The sequence below is a fragment of the Ahaetulla prasina genome, chromosome 7 (assembly GCF_028640845.1).
Source record: "Ahaetulla prasina isolate Xishuangbanna chromosome 7, ASM2864084v1, whole genome shotgun sequence".
NCBI lineage: Eukaryota > Metazoa > Chordata > Lepidosauria > Squamata > Colubridae > Ahaetulla > Ahaetulla prasina.
This window is the reverse complement of record NC_080545.1, coordinates 24233040-24257187: the sequence shown is the minus strand read 5'-3', so window position 1 is coordinate 24257187 and position 24148 is coordinate 24233040. Positions and strand designations below refer to the sequence as shown.

The following is a 24148-nucleotide window of genomic DNA, read 5'->3' as shown; positions in this document are numbered from 1 at the left end:
TCACTAGCAGTTCAACACATTTTTTTTTATGCTTTCAAGTCAGTTTTGACTCCTGGTGACTACCTGGAAAAGTCCTAGCAATTTTGTTGGCAAGATTTTGGAATGGTTTGTCCTAGGACAGAGAGTGAGTGATTGGCCCAAAGATCCCAGCTGGCTTTATGCCTAAGACAGGACCCAAAATCATATTCTTTGGGTTTCTAGCCTGATACCTTAATCATTCTCTAAATGGTATATTTTTGTAGCAAAAGAACCAACCAATAAGAATGAACTAATCCTAATTAATATATTTATTACTCACGTGCTGTGGTGAGATAGTTTTTTGCACTGCTTCAGTAAGATTAATCATGAATCAATGAATCCCACGGAATTCTATTTCTGACTCCCTCTTACTATTGGTATTCTAATAACCATGTGGATCAAATCAACAAATCAACCCCAAATTCTCATTCAAGGTGCAAGTAATCAGATTCAAAGTATTATATTTTAGACACATTTTGCAACGACCTGGAGAATTCTATAATGCTGGGAATCATAGACTATTAGGCTGGGGGAGACCTTGGATATCCTATAGACCAGGAAAAACATAGCAGGAAACAAGGGGGCAATTAGCATCAATGTGGATAGACTCAATTATAGTAGGAATATGTGCACTGTTGGAAGAGCTGAAGGACCAGGTTAGGAGCAGATCCACCTAGATATGGTAAGAGTTCATACCATCTTGATGGCACATAATCAAACTAAATAAAGGTGAAAACATAAACTCCTACAGTGAACTACAGCCTACTTTCTACTTTATAATAAGTTTACCAGAATCCTTAATTATATAGTATACAGTATCATAGAATCATAGACCTGGGAGGGACCTTGGAGGTCTAGTCTAACCCTCTGTCCAGGAGTCCTTATTCTATCATGTACAAATAATTGTCCAATCTTGAAAACTCCCAATGATGGAGCACCCAAAACTTTGGCAAGCAAGCTGTTCTATTGATTAATCCTTCTCACTGTCAGGAAATTTCTCCTTAGTCCCAGTTTGGATCTTCCTGTGATGAGCGTCTACTCATTGCTTCTTATACTGCCTTCAGGTACTTTGGAGAATAAATTGACCCTCTCTTCCCTGTGACATCCATTCAAGTATTGGAAGATGGCTATCATGTCACCCTTAATCCTCTTCTTCCTAAGACTAAATTTATTTAGTTTCCATACCCATTTATTATACAGTTAGTTTCCAGACCTCTTATCATATTTGTTGCTCTTCTTTGCACTCTTTGTAGGAGCTCGACATCTTTTTTGTATCATGGCAACCAGAACTTGACGAATATTCCAAGTGTGGACGACTAGTGCAGTATAGGCAGAACTATCAGTTCTCGTGATCTTGACCCTATCCCACAGCTAAGGCAGCCTAGGACTGCATTGACTTTTTTTGGCTGCTGTAGCATACTGCTGGCTTATTCTTAAGTGGTAGTCCACTAGGACATTTGATTCCCCTCACAAGCACTACTGTTGAACCAGGTACAACCTATTCTGTGTCTGTGTATTTGGATTTTCCTGCAAAACTGGAGAACCTTAATTTTCTCACCACTAAATTGAATCTTGTTTAAAAGGTCCAAATGCCCAAGTCTGTCAAGAACCTTCTGAATCTTGAGTCTGCTTTCCAAAGTGTTAGCAATACATTCCAGCTTAGTGTCATCCACAAATTTGATGAGCGCCTCTTCATCTCTCATCTAAGTCATTTATGAAGATTTTGAAGAATACTGGGCTCAAGACAGAACCTTGAGGTACCTCACTGCATGCTTCCCTCCACATAGATACAGTTCCAGTGAGGACCATACAGCTTTCCATAAATAAGTTTCCTAACAAGATGACTAATGACTATCTGCAGAGAGATAAGTTCTGCTCAGTTCAGCAGGACATACATCCATGTTCCCACATAAAGGTGGATAAGATCATTCTGTATTTTAGGATGTCCAAATGAACAAGTTAGCTATTGCTAGAGATGGGATTCTAGGCCACAGTAAATGGACAGTTGGTCTAAAATAATGATGGATCAAAATGAATGACATCTTGTAGTTTACCTTCCAGTATATATGACAAATGTTATAGATGAGTGTATGACAAGTGAGGAAATATTTTATTCTAGAATGTATGCTGGTAGTCATAAAAACAGTTACACATCTAAATCTGAATATATGAAAATGATCTGATGAAATTAATTTGGGTATAAGTTATAACAATTTGAGTTTAATGTGAAGTAATGAAAACATTTAAGGGATCCTAAGGTTGGATTTGGATTTGCCTTTCTGAAAATAAAGAAAAATTCCAATGATTATTAGAAATCTTCTCCTCCCAAGAGTTCATATAGTCTTTTCCAATCTTAATAAGTCTAACATCACAAAGATGAGGAAACAGGTATGCAAATTGATTTATCAGGATCTCAGGAAGAATGTATCAAGAAGACAGTGGGCTAGGCTTATCAGCCTCTGAAATGCAGGGGACACACCCAATGAAGCAGCAAATAAGATCTACTGTGACCCTAGCCATTACTGGTCACCTGACTTCACTTCCAATGTTGTTATACCCCACGCAACTGCCACTGAATGCTATTGGCTTAAGAGAGAATGCCATTATAGTAACACAACCTGACCTAAGGAGTCTCCCTCACGGGTTTGCCATGAGATGAAAGTAATATTACGGGAACAAGGCAGAGAAAGGTTGTTGCCAGACCATGGTTCAGCATAAACAATAATAGCAGCATGACAAAGTAGCAATAATGGCACATTCTAATATTTGCAAAAAATATCATTTGCCTGCAAGCAGGAAGTGACAGGACCATAAAATAGAGAAAATAGAAAACGAAGAAGCTAAAGTGCTCTGAGACTTTAGAATCCAAACAGACAGGCACCTGCCACATAACACCTCAGACTTAACAATTGTTGATAAGAAAGACAAAAAAGTCTGTAGTAGATGTAGCAATACTTAGAGATAGCAGAAGAGAAGAGAAAGAACTGAAGAAAACCACAGAATACAAAGACCTGCAAGCAGAAATAGAACAACTGTGGCAAAAGAAAGCAAAGATACTATCAATAGTAATGGGTGCCTTGGATGCAATCTCAAAACAACTAAAACGCCACTTGAACACCATTGGCATTGACAAAATCACCACCAGTCAATGTGCAAAAGGTAGCTTTACTTGGAATAGTTTACATCGTGTGACAATACCTTTAACAACATCAAACAACACCATTTGCCTATTTCATTTCCTTGGGAAGGACTCAATAGGTGGCTAAAAATGGAAAATCCAGTCTAAACCAGGGGTGGGTTCTACTTACCTTTACTACTGGTTCGCAATGGGAGCGTGCACACTTCTGCGCATGCACAGATCACCCAGATGTCGTCGTGGCAAGTAGACAGACCCTCCCGCTGGTTTTACTACCAGTTCTATAGAACTGGACTGAACTGGGAGCAACCCACCACTGGTGTAAACCTCTGGCTGATTGTACAACAAACCATAATTTATTGAACGTTTATAGACCTTTGGCCCTGGAGGCAAGATGCCAATTTGTCTCTAATTTGAACAGTCAGAGGAGGCTCGCCTGTTAGTTTGTTTAATTCCACATATGTAAAAATTCACTCAACTCCAGTTTTTTTCACCATGGTTCATCTGACAAGTTTTGCTTATTTTCTATTAGGTTTAACAGAGTCTGAACTCTCGCCTGAAAAAAATCTGAATATTGCTTTGGACAATTGCCTTCCTGTAGTTTCCTGCCACCATGGGATGTTTCCGGGTATGTTTCCAGGATCTATGTATTGGGATACTAAGCATTCATTTCAAAAAATATTGTGAAATATTTCATGTGAGCTGATTAACACACACAATGCATTTTGATCGGGAATATATAGTATAAGAAAATTAGAGCAACTGTATCTGATCAAAGTAGCAAAAACAGAGCCTTCAGTTGCACTATGTCTTCAAGTCAGTTTGACTCCTGGAGTCTACTGGACTATTCCCTGCTGTTTTCTTCCTAGCACTGAGAAAGTCTGATTGGCTCAAGGCCACCCATCTGGCTCTGTGCTTAAGATGGGACTAGAGCTCAGAGCTCCCCCATTTCTAGTCTGTTGCCTTAGCTCAGGGTTGTCAAACTTGCGGCCCGTGGGTTGGATGCATCACATACTGGCCACGCCCACTTCTGGTTTAGCAAAGGGGGGAAAAGTCATGATAAGTCACATGATGACAACGTGATACCATGAGTTTGACACCCCTGCCTTAAATGCTACACCAAATTGACTGCAGTATTAATATTTTTACAGGCCAGCCTACGGTTCCCTTTTGTATTTTAAACAATAAATTAAAATAATGAGAAACTGCTATATTTAGGCCTTCCAGCAGCATCTTCATTTATTCCAGGAATAATTATAGATCCTGAATAGTGCAAAAACTCTTTTAAAAAAAAGGAATGATGATGAGCTGCATCTTAATGCACATTTTGGAAGTGTACCCAAATGCTCACAAAGAGGATACTGTAAAGTTAAATCATGGATAATAGAAAATGTCCTATGAAAGAGGGCGGAGGGGAGGTAGCATTCGGTTAAATACATGCTTTCCAACTGGCTCTGTTTCCATGGCAGCTATTTTATGAGTTGCATCCTCCCATAATCCTTTATGAGAATGTTCCTAGCTTCTTACCAGCATTCCAAATGTGTCCACCCATTCACCCTAAAAGATTGAAGACTCCAGAGTAAAGGATTAGAGCTTTGGACTGTGCTTCTACGATCCCAACAAACATAGGAGTCCAACTTCAGAGGGTGTAACATCGATCAGACTTCTTTTCCTGTCTCACTGCAAAATACTAGTTCATTTCTACATCAAAATACTCTTAACAAAAGAGAGTCTGTAACTGAGGTATAACAACTGGTTGGACACGGGGAGCAAAGAAGCTACTGGGTCCAGGGGTGGACTTCAAAAATTTTAGCCAGGGGTTCTCTGCCAGGTTGTTGGGTGGGCGTTATTATTATTTTATTATTATTATTTATTGAATTTTTATACCGCCCTTCTCCCGAAGGACTCAGGGCGGTGTACAGCCGGAGATAAAATACAAAATATGTACAATTAAAACAAATTAAAACATATCAAAATTACAAAAACGGCTAATAATTAAAATTAAATTTAAAATATTTAAGAATATTAATAAAACCCCAATTTAAAATCAAACTATTATGCCAGTCCCGCTTGAATAAATAAATAAGTATGTTTTTAGCTCACGACGGAAGGTCCAAAGATCAGGCACTTGACGTAGGCCAGGGGGGAGTTCATTCCAGCGCGTCGATGCTCCCACAGAGCATCGTGGGCGTTGCCATGGTGGGCGTGGTCTAGTAGGCCTCCTGCACCATGGGGGGCATTTTTGCCCTTCCCGGGCTCTGGGGGCTTTACTTGAGCCTCCGGGAGGGCCCCAAGCCCTGGAGACCCTCTGGAGCCCAGAAATGGGCCCATTTCCGGCCTTTCTAAACTTCTAGTAGGCCCATTTTTTGCCCTCCCTGAGTCTCCGTGTGCACCCTGCATTTACCTGCATCCAAAATGGGCTGCGTGGGAACTCCTGGGAGGGATGGGGCGGGGTGGGCAGGGCCAGCCAAGAGTGGGATTTGGGGGTTCTCCGAACTGCACAGAATCTTAGCTAGAGGTTCTCCTGAACCCCTGTGAACTCCCAGCAGCCCACCCCTGACTGGGTCCATCTGACACCTCACAACCACAGCTCCCACTGTGACAAAACATTCAGATTAGACCTGAAGTCTGTACAACTGGAAGACTAAGGTTACAAATCTCAGAGTTGTCAATAAGGGGAAGGAGAAAAAAACATCATTGCTTTTGCATCCTCTTGCTCTAGTTTCTCTGAGCACTTTAGCTGGAGGCAGGAATCATTAGACAAAAAATCTGACTCTAGATTAGGAAGTTCAAAAATTAAAAGTTGCTATCTTTTGACATGATCTATGAAGAGATTTTCTATCTGTGGTCAGAAATCAAGTATCCAACAGCAAAATGTCCCTGAAACAAATTTTATCATCTGTCTTTGCTACGATCCATTACAGGTAGTCCTCAGTTAACAATTGCCCTGTTTAATGACTATTCAAACATATAGTGGTGCTGAAAAAATAGGTTCACAATTGGTCCTCATAATTACGGCAGTCATAGCATCCTCATGGTCTTGCGATCATGATTTGGGCACTTGGCAACCCAGTGCAATTTACAACAGTTAAGGGTCCCGCAGTCATGTGAGTGTCACAGCTGGCTTCCGACAAAGTCAATGGGGAAGCGGCCAGTAAGTCACAAGTCACAGTGACATGTGACTTGATGATGTTGTAAGTCAGGCATGGTCACATGATGTTTCATTTAACAATCATGTCACTTAGCAATGGAGTTGCCAGACCCAATTGCCATTATTAGTACTGTCAGCATGATGTGCTTCACAAGCTTCCTAACAAACAGGAAGCAGCAGGTGAAGCTAAGCAAGATCACATCAAATACCTGTACAATTAGCACAGGGGCCCCCCAAGGCTGTGTGCTCTCCCCACTTCTCTTCTCTCTGTATACCAATGACTGCATCTCCAATGATCCATTTGTTAAGCTACTGAAGTTCGCAGATGACACAACAGTGATTGGTCTCATTCGAGACAATGACGAATCCGCATATAGACGAGAGGTCGAACGACTAGCCTTGTGGTGCAACCAAAACAATCTGGAACTGAACACACTCAAAACCGTAGAAATGGTGGTAGACTTTAGGAAAAACCCTTCCATACTTCCACCTCTCACAATACTTGACAACACAGTATCAACAGTAGAAACCTTCAAATTTCTGGGTTCTATCATATCGCAAGATCTCAAATGGACAGCTAACATCAAAACATCATTAAAAAGGACAACAAAGAATGTTCTTTCTGCGCCAACTCAGTAAGCTCAAACTGCCCAAGGAGCTGCTGATCCAATTCTACAGAGGAATTATTGAGTCTGTCATTTGCACCTCTATAACTGTCTGGTTCGGTTCTGCAACCCAACAAGAAAAACACAGACTTCAGAGGATAATTAGAACTGCAGAAAAATAATTGCTACCAACCTGCCTTCCATTGAGGACCTGTATACTGCACGAATCAAGAAGAGGGCCGTGAAAATATTTGCAGATCCCTCGCATCCTGGACATAAACTGTTTCAACTCCTACCCTCAAAACGACGCTATAGAGCACTGCACACCAGAACAACTAGACACAAGAACAGTTTTTTCCCGAAGGCCATCACTCTGCTAAACAAATAATTCCCTCAACACTGTCAGACTATTTACTGAATCTGCACTACTATTAATCGTTTCATAGTTCCCATCACCAATCTCTTTCCACTTATGACTGTATGACTATAACTTGTTGCTGGCAATCCTTATGATTTATATTGCTATATTGATCATCAATTGTGTTGTAAATGTTGTACCTTGATGAACGTATCTTTTCTTTTATGTACACTGAGAGCATATGCACCAAGACAAATTCCTTGTGTGTCCAATCACACTTGGCCAATAAAATTCTATTCTATTCTATTCTATTCTTTAATAAGTGGGAAAAAAGGCGGGAAAATTTCCTCCTATATATGTAAAATTAATTTAGAATAATAGCCTCCTTTCATTTCATTTCATTTTCTGAAAGAAGTTCTGCACCGTTTCTGACTCTCAGCTCTTCTCAGATGGAATGTTCCTCATTATATAAGTGCATTTGTTTCCAATAATCTCCCATGGCAACATTCCAAGAAAAGAAATAGGCAATACAATTTCATTCCATTCTGACAGATACTAAGATGAAAGAAGGATTTGGAGAATTTTTTTCAAAGACTTGGGCAATGGTTTGATCTAGTACTTAAGGTTTAAGGTTAGAAACCAGGAGACTGTGCGTTCTAGTCCTGCCTTAGATATGAAAGCCTGCTGGCTGATTCTGGGACCAGTTGCTTTCTCTCAGCCCAACCCACCTCACAGGGGGAGGAAGGAAGGCGTATTAGGCATGTTTGCTGCCTATAAAATTAATAAAGGCAGAATTTAAAAATATTTTAAAAGTTACTTTTTCGCTAATATCACTGGAAAATATGGAAGATGAAGAGGATAACAGAGTTTGTACATTTCATGGAAGTTTATCTAGTGGTCGAAATTGGTATTTCAATCAATTTGGGTAATTACGCTAAATTAGGCTAAATTTAGTTTAGACATCTTTGGCAACTTTAAGACTTGTGGCCTTTAACTCTCAGAATTCCCCAGCCAGCCTTGGACACACTTTGTCTACATCAAATGTGTAAATAGAGATACAGTATTACTTTGATGATAACTTGTTTTTTCTTCCTTCCTTTGGGCAAAATCTGGCCTGTGGCAAAGATTATCTGTGTTGATGCTCTGGGCCCCTGACATCAGGATGTTTTGATTGTGAAGTCACCGTTTTAATTTATCACAATTCCCCAGTATGGTACTCTGTCAAGTCATTGTGGGAAATTTTAGATGGACTGCCAGACTGAGGCACAACTGCTATCAGGTTTGCCCACAACCAGAAGCGACCACCAGAGAATAGTCCAGCCAGGAATCTCTTAGTCCTGAACTTAATCTGAATAACTATCTGTAGAGTCTATGAAAAGCCACAAGTGTACATAATCTGCTTTATTTTGTATGCACAATTAATCTCCATTTTTCCCTCCAATATGTAGCCTATGCATAGGCTTTAATCCAAACCTAAGTAGCACTAGTGTACATGTATAATATTGCCAAGAGGATTGTTAAAATTGGCTAGTTAGTGCTTAATTATTTTAATTGCTCTTCCTCAGAGGTTCATGACCCATAGGGAAATTGATCACTAGTTGTCAGAAATCAAATAATTGTTAATGTCAAGAGAAATCTATTGATATGCAGGGATATTTGGGAGAATTTATTTATTTATATATACCCCACCTTTATTATTTTTACAAGTAACTCAAGTTAGCAAACATATCCAATTCATATTTCTCCTCCTATTTCCCCACAATAACCACCATGTGAGGTGAAATGGGCTGAGAGAGAGTAACTGGCCAAAGTCATGCAGTTGACTTTCATGGCTAATTCAAGGTCTCCTGCTTTCTAGCCTGATTATTACTAAATAATCTCATTTTTTAAGTGCAGTTCTAATTCTATATTGTTCTTCTTTTATTTAACCATTTTTATAACATTGTTCTTTTCTTTATATTGTTAGAGCTCACATCGAGATCAGTGGAAGAATTGCCTCCTCCCAGAATAGACAAATACAAGCTTGCAAGATTTTTAGCAGATAAAGCCATCAGGGTATATTTAGTAGCAATATTTTTGAAATGGTATTTGTATTGTAGCATGTCTATCTAGTTTTTGGAATTAAACCATTTAAAAATATTCCACAAACATTTAAATATAGTACATTGAATTAGAAAAAAAAGTGGGGGGGGGAATATTTCTTTGAACAAATAGAGATAAAAGTGAAAACAGGGTTGGCATCTGTTTAAAAACACTTCTTTGCACTCAGTTTCATGTCTATATTTTTTTCATTCTTCTAAAAGATTCTTAAAAGCTGGGACCAGGCCAATATATTATTCTTCAGTGACTTTAAAGTGATTTGAAAAGGAATTTTTCAGTGCATTTTCCCAAGTTTTCAGATCTGTCAAAAAGTCTGCAAGATCTAATTAACTCAGAGATGACAGTGGGAAAAAATAATATCTGTAAATCTATTGTAGAATGGTTCGATACAACTGTTGTTCAAAGTTCTTCAAGTTTGCTCTCTGCAAACTGCCATTATGTGTTGGTGAGGTGGTGCCTGAACCAGTCTAGTTTGGCTTTGAGGTCTCATTCTTCAGTGACTCCCTTCAATGCTTTGCTGGAGTCAGAAGTAGGTTTGAAAAGATCTAAATGTCCTAAGTATTGAATGATACCATTGGATATTATGTCAATTCTCCTATATATAAATAGGATAATTTAGCTCTCCTTGGCCTGCTTTCTCTCTCAAACAACCTTGTGCTGATTGCAAATGGAACATGAGGGGGGAAAGTACCCATGCCAGACCTGCTTCGTCAAAGACCCAGAAACTCAGCTGTAGACTTCCCAGTCAGAATTGGAATCTACCTTGTCCAGATCAGATTCTTCTGTGTATAGCAAAGGATTATACTACCATCATGATTTGGGGGAGAACAAAAGTATCATGGCATACACCAGGGGTCTCCAATTTTAGCAACTTTAAGCCTGGAAGACTTCAACTCCCAGCTTTGCTGGCTGGGGAATTCTGGGAGTTGAAGTCCTCCAGTCTTAAAGTTGCCAAGGTTGGAGACCCCTGACATACATAGCTCTGCCTTCTGCCCAAATTCAGAAAAACTCAAGCAAGGTTGTTTCCAGATTATTATCTGTGAAAGTTGCATTCAGTTCAGAGAAGGGAATCTCTGAACTAGTCGTGGGGCTGCTGGGAATTTCACTTTGGCAACTTAGAAGACCACAGATTCCCCATTCCTATTATAGCTAGTCCAGAGTACAATATGTATTTTTATTTTCTTCAACACAGCATGATTTCTTCTCCATTTGTGGTATAAGAAACACTCACCTTCCCACTCACCATATAGAAATCTTATTTTCTGTGATGACGCTCAAGTACAGGTAGTTCTTGACTTACAACAGTTCGTTTAGTAACCATTCGAAATTACAATGGCACTGAAAAAAGTGACTTATGACCATTTTTCACACTCATGACCATTGCAGCATCCCCACGGTCATGTGATTGAAATTCAGATGCTTGGGAACTGACTCATATTTACGATGGTTGCGGTGTCCTGAGGTCATGTCAGCCCCTTTTGTGACCTTCTGACAAGCAAAGTCAGTAGGGAAGACATATTCACTTAACTATCTTACTAACTTAACAACTTTGGTGATTCACTTAACAACCATGGCAAGAAAGGTCGTAAAATGGGGCAAAACTCACTTAATAAGTATCTCGCTTAGCAGCAGAAATTTTGGGCTTAATTGTGATCATAAGTCGAGGACTACCTGTACTATATTTCCCCTCCACCTTTATGATTACCAATCAGCCAAACTAGCTTATTACCTTTCTCACTCCCCCCAATACCTTTCCACTTGTGGACCATGACCTCATCCATTTTACATGAGACCATCTCTGGTTTTGGGGATTGCTTTGTGTCTCAGAACCAATAGGGTCCCTTGTTTGAGAACTATTTTTTTGTTGAATCTTTTTAGAGTCCTCATTCTGATAGCTTTTCATGTGCTGACATCTGGGAAAAAGAAGAGGCTATCTATCAGCACATTCTGTACTTTTCATATCTATAACCTGTTTGAGTGGCTGCCATGTAGTCCATCTTTCATACATATCTATTCCTACTTTCATATGAATACCTGGCATAAAATGCACAATGCAGTTGCAGACATCTAGAGCCAGCAACACCGATAACAAGATATATGTTGATGGCTCCCAACCTGGAAGTTGACGGGATTTAGATTGGACTCATGAGCGGTCCCAGAGATGTCCCAGCAGTCCCAGAGATGTCCAACAGTTGTTACCAAAGGGGTATTTTTGTGTGACTGAGGATAAATTATTAACCATCTCACTGTAATTTTATTAGGTTTAATTTTAATTCAATGTACATTTTTACAGAAATCAATTTTAATTTAAAAAAAAGAAGAAGGGAAAATCTTTCTCAAATTAAGTTTTTGTCCTGGCCTACTATTTGGCTTGATAAGCTATCCAAGTCCAATGGAGCTTTCAGCCAATTGAGAACAACATTAACTTGCTTGAAAGCACTGAGGGCAATACACTGATGGCAAAGAATCTGCACGTTATGGTAAAATGACAGCCATGATACTGCAGTCAAAGCTTCATAGTTTTTTGTGTGCATCACCGTTTCTTTTTGAGAGAGACCTTTAAAAAAATTAACTAAAGAGAAAGATGAGGAACACACCATCACAGGCATTTTGCTGACTATTGCTTTATGTTAACATCGGCTCTGAAACCCTTTTGTGATTTCAGGAAAGGAGAATTTTTACCATCTGTGGTCCTTACCCAGTAATTCGCTCTTGTTTAAGAAAGAGAGGATGGGTGGAAAGAAAGCATATTCTTAAATTTGACATTCAGGACCATAAAGATGAAGGGAAGGAAGCAGAACGTGACAACGGTGTTAAAAATGGTAACAGATCTTTTAACAATGTTTTTTTTCCCTTGCTTTTTATTTGCTTAGAAATGCCTAAATAATTAACTTGGATTTCCTGTGAAATATGTTTTTCTACTCTACTTTCAGGGTTGGTAAACTTTAATGCATATAGGTGTCATGGACATGTGAATTATTTGAGATTGATATTATGACCATATACTTTTTCAGATGTATTTTCCTCTCTGCCCTAAGAAGCCAAGAATTGCTAGTTTCTTATTTAGTAATCTCCCTTGATGATAACTTTACCTACTGTGAGGTTACAGAATTTTCACAATTATTCTAATTGGTGAAGAGGGAGAAGTACCAGTCAGGGAATGTTGTGAATAAGTGTAGCTGTTGGAAAATAAAAGGTTGGTTAAAATCAACTTAACCTAAGTACAACACATTTTGTATGCTGTTAGTGGAAATGTTTATTTTTAACTATTCAGTCCTGTCTTGACTCTTGGTGACTTTATAGGCAAATGTTTTCTATGCTATCCTATCAAGCACAGCTTCTTTAAACTGTTGTAAATTCAAGTTTGCATCATATTATAAAACTTTTTTATAAGGAGCTTATAAAACATTTGCTAGACCAATACTTGAATACAGCTCGCCTGTCTGGAACCCATACCACATTTCAGACATCAATACAATTGAACGTGTCCAGAAATATTTTACAAGTAGAGTTCTCCTCTCCTCTGAATACAACAAAATACCTTATGCCACTAGACCTGAAATCTTGGGTTTAGAAAACTTAGAACTCCGTCGCCTTCGACGAGACCTGTGTTTAACTCATAGAATCATCTATTGCAATGTCCTTCCTGTTAAAGACTACTTCAGCTTCAATAGGTACAGCAACTGGATTCACCTTTGCTCTATCTCTTTGCTGCCATTTTTGGCTACAAATATCTAGAAAATTTGGTTCTCTTCGGCTCATGTTAAAGCCTGTAATATCAAATTTTCATTTTGAAGTTAATGACTGTAAATGACATTGGTTTACAATATAAAAGTGAATCTGGACAATAGAAAAAAGATTTGGTGTGGTGGGGGACTGTCAAAATTCTGATTATTTTATCTCATGACTTGATCTTTTTAATCACATTTTTGGGAATAAATGTTGAAAGTAAGGCTTTCAAATGTTGGAAGTTGGCTTTTCATAATTGGGATATAACTTTCAGAATATTAAAAACATTTAACATATACTTCAATGTTCTATTATAGGCTAACCTTATTTGAATGTTATAGAATTTTTAATTCATGGCAATAATGTGTTTTCCATACTCTTTGCGACAGCCTATTTAACTTTTTGTATTTTCTTTTTAAGAAAGCAAGACAGTATTGCATGAAGAAGAAAGTTTAATCAGTTCAAATGACATCCATGATATAATGGTAAGATTATAGAGATAATCATATTATTGTAAGTATTTTTTAGTATTTTTGCCAAGTAGATTCTCAGTCCCACTAACTCATGTCACAGCAGAGGAAAAACAACATATAGTTTTGGTTTCAGTCCAATCATGTTCAGTTGGTCAGCACATCATATGTATTTAAGTAATTTCATCCTGACACTTAATATAGGCCCTATGGGCTCTTCCAAATGAACAGTTCTTCATATTTCCACACAAAAGTTATTGGGCAATTTTTCCCTTGAAATGAAATTTTTCGTGTGGAAAAATGAGGGAAAAAGTAGAGGGGAAGATGATTCAGTAGGGTTCTGCTCGTGCAAGTCATCTGCTTTTTATTTTGGCAGAATCCTGATGTGGGATGTTTCCCCAGCTACACTGGAGGTTCCATGCACATATTCTGATAAAAATAATCCCATACTCTTTTGTGTCTTAACAATGGTTATTTTACTGCAAGTTATATCTTTAAAGATGAATTGAAGTCTTTAGGTGATCTTCTGAACTATATGTCTCTAGTATAGTTGCATGTTCTGCAATTGATCAGGACTCATGGATCCACTCTAGGTTTATAAAAGACATTTCCACACAAAGCCACCATTCCCGCCTCCCAATAGTGCCAGTAATGCTAACATTATTGTCTTGGCTGCTAAGAATCTTCTTGAGTTGATTAATAGCTCTTCCTTGTTCCCAGCTGGTGGAACACAAAAATGGATATTCCCACCACCACTCTATTCCCGCAACACTTACTGCACCAAAGGAGTTGGAAGTCAATGCCTTTTTTTTCTTTTCCCTCTTGCTTTCTCCCACTATCCACTTCCCTTTTCCCTTCCCCAATTTCTCTATTATTTAATTTTGTATGTCATATTATAAACTAATAAAAAAATTGAATGGAAAGTTTATTTTCAGTGAGAGGGACCCACCTATTGTCCAGGGTGTAGTACATTCACCAGAATATCCTGCTGGATTGCCCTAAAATACAACTCCTTACTTTGCAGTTCTAGAGGAAATACTAGAAAGTAACTGGACAGAATTTTCTCTGTAGTATGATCTGAAGTGATTACTTTTCAGTTTATTGGGTCAGCTTGAAAGACTCACAAAAGTTCACTTACATCATAGGAACACAGGTTTGGCACAGTGTATGCATGTGAAAGTGACTAATGACTGATTACTTTTATGCATGTATTCACCCTTCGATGTTTAAAGAAAGTTATACATTTAACAAAGAAATAAACTGGAGTTATTCTTAGATGGATAAAAATATTTGCAGTCTAAGAATCAATATGCTTTGGCTTGAAGGCCAAGCTCTGCAGTGAATCTGACTCCAATCCTGATTTCAATCCAGATCACATACATTTTCCATTTTCCATGTAGTTTTTCTTGTAATATGAATGCCTCTTTCCATCAGTTTCCCATGCTTTATTGTTCTTGTGCAACAACTATAGCCTTGGATCCTTATGGACCTTCTCATTCCTTGAGAAGTTGCATGAACAAACAGGAATTCCTATTAAATGAAATGAAGGTTTTTGTTCAATTTGTTCAATTCAGAGATGGGTTATAAAAGAGTATTGGATGAAGTGGATAATATTTTCCATGTGGAAACATAACACAGTCTTCTTTGGGCCAGTCTAGATTGGTAAGAAATGAAGAAACCTCTTTTTATTGGACTACTAAAAAGGATGCAGTTGATTACTACACTCTCCATATTGATCAGATGTTGAACCATTATTCAAGAACTGGCTCTTTTACAACCAAAGTAAGTACGTAAATAGTGAAAAGCATAGCGTAGCATTCATCTATTTCACTAGATTAAATAGGTATAGAAAAAAATTGACAGCCCCATTCCCTATAAATTGCATATGGTTCATTACGGGCTGGGTCCTGGAGGTTTGAGGTTATACATTATTGGAAAGGCTTCAAAAAGTAGCATAATTTTATTTCCTAATGAGCAATCTTATCACCTGGCAGTATTTTGGTTGTGGTGAACATAATTTCTATCATGTTGTCCATCAAACCAAAGCATGTAAGAAAGATGCAGAGAAAAACAAACAAACAATATCTGCCAGTAGGATTCGCCAACAAACAGCTTAACCTGGTATCAGAAATGATTGCCAAAAAGGTTATAGATGCCAACTTGTTCTTTTTGTTAACTCCCTGTGGATATCCCCATCTATCACAGAGGCCAGATGAGAAAAAAATGAGATGCGAGGACTGAAAATTTAAAATTCCTTTTCTGGTATCGATGATTTTTTTAAAAACAGAATTTCTTAACAACAAAGTGAAATATGAGACTTCCCCTTGTGGTTTAACTTGTCAACAATGTTGTTTAGTTATAAATATTTTAATTAATGCTAGAGGCAAAGATGGGCCTAAAGAGGGCCGGAGCTACAGTCCCTCTTTATAGATTGATGCAAATTACAACACACCAGTGATTGGAAAAAGCACCCTGGCATTTCATTGGATGTAACAACTCATATGCCTAATGAAGTCAGTGAGATCTTTAAGGTGTAACTATGAGATATGATTTAGGACTACAATGACAATGAGGTTTTGAAAAAACAAGGAGGCAGTTATTTCTTAGTGTCTTTCAGGAAATTACCACACTTCGTTTAGCTTTCATAGAGCTCTGCTGAGCTCCCAGTATCTTTTCTCCAACTTACTCAGCATTCGTTGGCCTCCTGACTATTCTTTGGCTATGCTAACAGTGTAGATTTTCTGGGAAAGTCTTTTTGTAATGGGATAGTTGCCCAATTTGAGACTGGAGCCAATGCTTTCTTTTCCTGGAGAAGATATATTTGGCTTAGGGGATTTAGTTGGCCCTACAATGTCTATAGCATGCTGGCAAATCTTGAGGTTGACATCATTGTGGGATTTAGTTTTGTGGAAGCAGTCCTCCCAGTTGATAGTGTTAATACATTTTTTTTGGAATTGAATGATCTGCTTGCTGTCACATCAAGCTTGTAATCAACTATTGGCCAATATTCTATCTATGCTGATTGGCAACAATTTTTCAAAGTCTCAAGGAAAAATATGTTGCTGAATCAAAGATCTTATGAATGGAAAACAGATGTTCTACCATCGGAACAGACTTGCCCTTACATTATCCAAGATATATTACCCATCAAGCAAAGGCTCAGGTAATTTGATGTGATGAAAATAATTTTTTTGTATTGCTGTATTGAGTATTCTGCCATTTTACATAGGTAGTAGGTAGATTTGTTTGTTAGTTATCATCCACAAGAGATGCCAGAATCCATTGCAAGCTTATTATTTTGGAAATTGTATATTTTGATCTTAGAGTTGTCTGTGTTAGACAACTCAAGTTATGGGCAAATTGGAATATTTGAAGTAGAATAGATTAAATCTGAGTTGAAAATTCATAGGTAATATAGGAGTGGTGAAAGATGACTTTTTCCTGTCCGATCTTAGAGTGAGGGGTGGAGGATGGGGTTAAAAGGGAAGAATACACTTAAAATTACATTATTCTTCCTTTTGAATAACTTAACTACCTGACATAAGAGACACGTGTTTCGAGAGGCCTGGAGTCCAGATTAATAACTTCAGAGGGTTTCAGATGATCTTCTTCTGTTGACACATACAATGATGGTGTGGTGATGGAGGAAGCTGCATATAGGGTAATCTGTCTGTGATGGGATGTATTTTTGCCACGCCCCTAGTAGCTGATTTGTGATGCATATGATAAGAATGAAGTTACATTTTATGAGCCTGAGGACATAGGTAGTGTTTAGTCAACCACAGGTTCTGTTGACTCTCACTTGTTTTGGCTTATACATGCTAAGAGAAGGACAGTGGTTCTTAAATTGGTAGAAATTATCTCCAGAGGGAAAATTTGGGCATATTCTGAGGGCAATGTGGCCGTTGAGAATTTGTTATTTGTGATTTGGAAGTACCACTTCTGCAAAACATCAGAGGTGTGTGTTTGTGTTTGTGTGTGTCATGGGAGTAATGACATTATTCAAGACCAGGAAGTGTGGTAATTTTAAGTTTTAAGAACCCACCAATCTAAGAAGTAGTGAATATATCTTTGGATAAAGACCTGGTGATGCTTATTTTAGTGGTTCACGTACTGCTGAAACAGCTATTACCGGTTACGGTACCATTCAATCATATATTCACTTTGTTTATTGGCAGGGTGTGTGTGTTAAGAAGTTTGTGTGTGTGTGCACATATGTGTGTGTGTGTTGTAAAGCCAGTCAGAGCACTCATCAGGAATTTCATCAATATGCTGATTACATTCTCCTCATTCCACAGCATTTTAATTAGGAAAGGCTTGACATGTTTTGAGCCTATACTTAGATGCAATGAAGGTATGGATGATGGGAAATAAAGTAGCTTTGAATTCATGTGGAGGGTGCTTCTTGGTTATAGAAATTGCATGTATTGGGAAGAGGACTGCTTGTTCTAAAAGGGATTGTGCTTTATTAGAAGTAGCATGCTTCTAGGGTATTCCTAAAGAAATTACTGTCATTGGAGCCCAGTGTTCAGAAACAATTATTAACAATTCATTGGCTGCCTACCTTACCACAAGGTAACTCTGGGCAGCTTACAATCTTAAAAAGATAAAAACTATACAAAAGCTAAAAGACATAAATAAAATAGTGTGAAGATCCAAATACTGACCCCCCCAATTAAAAATGAGGAGGGCAGAGTAGGATGGGAGGGAGGTGGGATCTGTGGTTCATCAATCAATCGTTTCCACTGTGATGTGCTCCCTTTGGAACCCCAGCCTAACTGGCAGAGCCCGGTCTTTAGGCTCTGTTGTGACCCAGGCCCAAGTAGGTGGTAGGAAAGTCAGTCAATGTAAAAACAAACACAATTCCTCAGTCCTATCACCAACCTTGGTCCAATTAGGCAAACTGCCAAAGGCCTTTCTTGGCAAAAGTTCAGAAGACACCGATACAAATGCAACAAGACAAAGCTATCAACGTTGTTTTCTGGCAAAGAGCACAAATGCCGTTGTTGGTCTTTTAAGCCTTATGGGAGGGGCCAATTATCTTCTGGCCTTACTCCTGAGTCGTCCTCTCTGCTTGAGCTGCTCTTGCCTTCTGGCAGCTCTTCTCATGCATGCATTAGGAACAGGCTCCTCCTGTTCCTCTGCCTCACTACTCTCAGTCTCTGGAGGCTCTGGACTCTGCACCTCACTCCCTGGCCCCACCTCAGCCTCTGACGCAGAACCCTCATCTGGGCCTCCCCCAGCCTCCAGGACTGGCCCCTGTTCTTCCTCAGCCTCATCGCTGTCCAACTCCGTTGCCAGTTCCGCAGGCTGCTGGCAGACCACAACAGGCTCTTAGAGAAGGTCAGGAGGTTTGGTGGAGACCTCATTCCAGGGGACAAGATGTTCCTTAGGGTAGGTGCAATGGCAAAGAAGGCTCTTCTCTTCCATATTTTAATGCTGTTATATATAAAGTTCCTTAAAGCATTTTATGCAAAATAAAATTAAAAATTATCTTCCTTGGTCCTTGAGACATAATGTTGTGTCCCACTCCTCCTCTGACGGCCGGGTCGGGGAAGTCCGTATCAAGCGTGCCTCTGCAGCTCTGCCAAAGTCCTATCAGAGTCCTCAGGGCAGGCAGGAATCCAAGGTATGACTTCAGCAATCCAGTTTAGACTTTGCCTGACTCAGAGAATGCCAGAAAGCAGATCCTTTATATAGGCCATGGGGTGTGGCTCCATGACTCAGCACTTATCCAGGCCTGCCCCTCCCTTCCTTTTGCTGACGTCGCCTCTCCATTCTCCGGAAGCGTGGATCTCTCCAGCCTCCAGCTGTTGGTAATTCCAGCCCAGCTGTTGGTAATTCCAGCTCGTGACTGGCTTCACATTCCCCAGGCTCACATGCTGTGGGGGAGGGGCCCAGCTGCTCCGTTTGTCCGGGCACGGTGCCAGGACTGGGGGCTGGAGGCATGCCAGGACATTCTTCTGTACTATCAGTGTCTGGCAGGAGATGAGAGGGGCCCGGCTGCGGCGAGGGGGGCGAGCGAGGCACAACACATAATAAGTAAAACCTGCCTTGACAATCTCAGAGATTTGCCATGTTTGTAATTAAGAAGGTGGTAGATACTAATCCCATGACATATGTTTATATTTTATATAAAAAAAACCTTTGAATCTGTCTCAACAACAAATTGTCAATAGAATAGATGCTTTAGCAGATCTGGAATATGAACAGATGTGGAATATGAACAGTGATATGACTGCCAGATGCTGTATGGGCTGCAGCTTGCAGACCAAGTACAAGGAGAGCTCCGAAAAAATGCATACAATAAGCTGTTTCTCAACATTGGCAGCATTAAGATGTGTGGACTTAAGTTCCCAGAATTCCCCAGTCAGCCAGGGGAACATATCTTAATGCACACATCTTAAAGTTGCTAAGACTGAGAAACATTGAACAAAGCATTATTAAGTACATGAATGACTTTGGTTGGTATGCTAACTGTATTCACTCCTGGATAGAGCTAGTTTACTATTGTCCATAAAAGCACTGATAAATGAACATATATATGTATTATTTATAGATAGGACTATGTTTGCACCTGAGGAATTTGCCTTGGTATGTGTCAGTGAACCCGAACAGTTTCTTTCCTCGGTGTTATGCCATCTGTATAAATGATGAGAAATCTGCTTTTATCGGTGAGTTGTTTTAAATTTCCTTCATTTTTAGCCCTGAAAACCTGCCAGTGGAAGAGTTTTTATTGCTGTGGCTGACAGCAAGCAACTAAAAATCTATAACAATTCTGTAACAATGCATGCATTTGTTGAGCACTTATTCCAGTCCAATGGAAATTAGGGAAAATATCCATATTGATATACCAGCACTACAATCTTAGTTACATTTGTTTGGAAATAATATCCATTGAGTTGAATAAAACTAACACTTAAATGTGCATTAAAATTGCAACGTTCCTGACATTTATTGCCTTGAAGAAGGAATGTTTTACAAACTCACAACCATGTACTGTAATAATTTTGCTTTTTGCAGATGATTTAGGAATCATCATAGACCGATTTAAGAAAGTTTATTTTCCTACAGGATTATGCAATCTCTTGACCTGTTTTAAAGTTTTTTAAATCTTAGATTCCTTTTTTTGCACAGTTTTGTACTTGGCTATAACACTACGGCAAAAATTTCCAATTATTTGATACTCAAGCATTATAATGACACTTCTGTATGGCTGCATCAATCTTTTTTTTCTTCTACAAAAATCCTGCAAAATAGCAATAGCAAGAACTTTTTTGGCAGATTGGAATGAAAAATGTAATAGAGACAATGTAGAACTTGTCCATGTTGAAGATGGCTGTGGTTCTTTTCTTGACTGCTTGTGATCAGAACCAATCTGAGAATAGCTAGCAGGACCTCAATGTTAAATTTTAGGATTTTGAATATCACTTATATGCAGGGGTGGGCTTCAAAAATTTTAGCAAGGGGTTCTCTGCCTGGTTGCTGGATGGGTGTGGCCATGGTGAGCGTGGCCTAGTCGGCCTTCTGCACCACGGGAGGGGGGCATTTTTGCCCTCCCCGGGCTCCGGAGGCTTTCGTTGAGCCTCCGAGAGGGCAAAAATGTCCTCCTCAGGCTCCAGAGGCCCTCTGGAGACTGGAAATGGGCCCATTTCTGGTCTTCCCGAACTTCCAGTCAGCCTGTTTTTCACCCTTTCCAAGCCTCTGTGTGCACCCTGCATTTAACTGCATCCAAAATGGCCGCTTGGGGACTCCTGGGAGGGATGGGGTAGGGTGGGAGGGGCCAGCCAGGAGTGGGATTTGGGGGTTCTCCAAACTGCACAGAATCTTAGCTAGAGGTTCTCCAGAACCCCTGCAAACCCCCAGCAGCCCACCCCTGCTTATATGTTATCACTTTTAATTTTTATTCTGGATAAGGTCAGGAACTGAGTGTCTATGGAAATATCTGAATAGACTGAATAGGTTCTACTTATCATGTACTATTCCTAGCAGACAATTGCAAGTTAACCCCTTTCTCCTAAAAGTTTATTCATTTTAATAATGATTCAGTATTAACTTTCATATTCTTAAACTTATTATTTTTATGCAATAAAAGAAATATGACAATATTAGGCCGACATTTTCACAAAACCAGATTGTACTCTAGATTTTTTGCACTTGCACTGAATTGTTAGTTCTGTTACTCCAGAAAGAACATTCTTGTTTTCGAAAAAAATGACAATCCAAGACTACACTACTTTAACATTCACAGTGTACTAAGATCCTCTCCTAATGATACGCAGCAAGACTAGGACTTTCAGTAATAACTCTCCAATACCACATCACGTTTGGCGTGTTGCCCTTGTGGAAATGGGACCAAATATGTGACTGCAGTTTAATAATGGTTCTGGATGGATTTGGTGCTGTTTTCACCATATGCTTATAGTTCTGCTTTCTGCTTTATCATTTAGACAATTTGCTGCTTAAAAGAAATGTCATGTATTTCAGATGACTTCAGAAAAACAGCAGCCTTCTGCGTAATTAAATGGGTTGTCAATTTGCATATTTCTGATGACTGGTCCTCTAAAGAAAACAGTGATAAAGAAGATGCAATTGAGATTAAAGGTATTCTTTAGAATTGTGGCTGTCTCTATAGTTGAATAAATGTCCATTTGTGGCAGTGGCAGTTTGCCTTTTTATTTTCCATGTTGATTTTAATGAAATCTACAAAACTTATTTCCTCTGGCAAATTTTGGACTGCATAAATGTTATGTGTCCCAATGACAGGGACCTTACAAAGAAGCCTTAAGGAGAGATAGATTGCATACAAAGTGCCATCACTGATAAGCATTTTGCCTCAATTTCCTAGATTATGAGGTAAAGAAAGTGAAGGAGCTTCCTGGAGAACTTGTAGAAATGGCATGCAAAGTATGTGAAACCTACCTGGAACAATTTGAACACGGAGACATTGACGCAGAGACAGAGGATGTTCCAGTACTTTCAGAAACAGAATGGAATCAGTTCATTGATCATTACTATTCTCTCATTCAGTAAGTGTTGACTTCCACGTCTGCTAACTGAAAATTACTATCAGCTTCATGTTTATTTTGATGCTTAATTTTATAGGCCTCTTTTTTTGGTGGAAACTATAATTTGATACATGCAGAATATATACTGTAGGATTTTCATCATATGTTTTTTGTTGGATTAATTGGTTTTAATTCTTTATGGATAAACCTGTGGCTCAAAGGCAAAAACATATATTCTTTTGTAAAAAAAAATGCAGATACCTATCGACAAAGATATTTTTAAGCATCTGACAAATGCTTCATTAAGAGCATGCATGTCACTTGCAAAATTGTCACCCTACATACACTAGTGAAGCAAAAACATGAAGTCAGTAAAGAAAAGTGCTTGCTGCTCTTAATTATTTTCCTCATCCTTCTGTCAGACACAAGCCAGCAGTGGAAGCTGGTGGAACTGTTAAGGAGGGACTTCATTAACTTATCAAGTTTCCAGTACAATAAATTTGTGAAAAATGAAACCGCCTGTCTTTCCATGGTAGACTTTCATCAGAAGCTTTCAAAATTGCACACTGCCCCCCTGAAATATGGGGGATCAAAAATTTTGATGTATATCTGAGCTACATTGAATCTACTCGTTTTCCCAAAGAGATCCTTGAACTGAAGTTATATCCTAATTTCCTAACTTATTCCTTAAAATGTCATGCAGTACTCCAAATAATTTGTAACTGTAATAATTTTGAATACAAATTTATTACAGGGTTGGTTTAATTTTCTTGTTTTTTTCCAGTGAGGAGGCAGTTATTTGTAACGCAGACAGTTATTTTATTCAGTGTCAAAATATTTTGCACAAAATTAGGCTACTTAACCCACAGCAAGAGATTGATGGTCTTCATAACATCTGGATCATTAAACCTGGAGCAAAATCCCGTGGCAGAGGTAGGATTATGGGGTAGTTTATTTTTTATTTTTTTACAAATACAGATAGTTTATTCTATAGTAAATGTCTGGAAATGTTTGAATCTTATATTTGTTGAGCAGAGAAGTTATTAGAGAAGGCCAATTATCTCTCATTATGGTCTTTTTCTTAGATTAGAAAAGATGATTAACCTGTATCTACTTTTGAAACATTTTATTCAGAGAGATGATATTGTTTTATAGAGGTCTATAAACATTTCCGTCTCTTTGAAATAATTCTTTTTTCTTGTCAAAAAGTAATTCATTTTCTAGAAAAAGATTGCATTGCTTCTGAGTTTATCCTTTTCTCAATTACTATTAAATCGAAGCAACAGATCACACATTCCACTATTAAAAAAACCTCTAAGCTTTTGTGGAACCATGTATTGAGATTATATCTTAAAATCAAGAAGTTGTGAAACCAATGAGAAATTACCAAATAAATTAAGTTAGCACTGATAATGCTACCTACTTTGATAATGAAACCTTCAAAGTAGAAACCGAGATCAGCCAAGATCAAAATCCCAACAAAAAAGTCAATGCTCTTGTGTCAAAATTTAGAGCCAATAAAATACATTCTTACAAGATTTTTCCATTTTCCATTTGACAAAGAGCAACACAA

At 38.6% G+C, this 24148-nt stretch overlaps 1 protein-coding gene across 1 annotated transcript in view; it reads left to right on the top strand.

Annotated features, from left to right (window-relative positions):
- The window catches only part of TTLL8 (tubulin tyrosine ligase like 8), a 34736-nt gene that overhangs the window by 549 nt on the left and 10039 nt on the right, over positions 1–24148 (top strand). Inside the window, exons 2-10 of the mRNA XM_058190531.1 lie at positions 3687–3782; positions 9235–9323; positions 12034–12190; positions 13518–13582; positions 15221–15349; positions 20127–20241; positions 22055–22171; positions 22416–22596; positions 23360–23508. Of these exons, the coding sequence (XP_058046514.1) occupies positions 3687–3782; positions 9235–9323; positions 12034–12190; positions 13518–13582; positions 15221–15349; positions 20127–20241; positions 22055–22171; positions 22416–22596; positions 23360–23508 (1098 nt within the window). The remainder of the gene's footprint in view (positions 1–3686; positions 3783–9234; positions 9324–12033; positions 12191–13517; positions 13583–15220; positions 15350–20126; positions 20242–22054; positions 22172–22415; positions 22597–23359; positions 23509–24148) is intronic.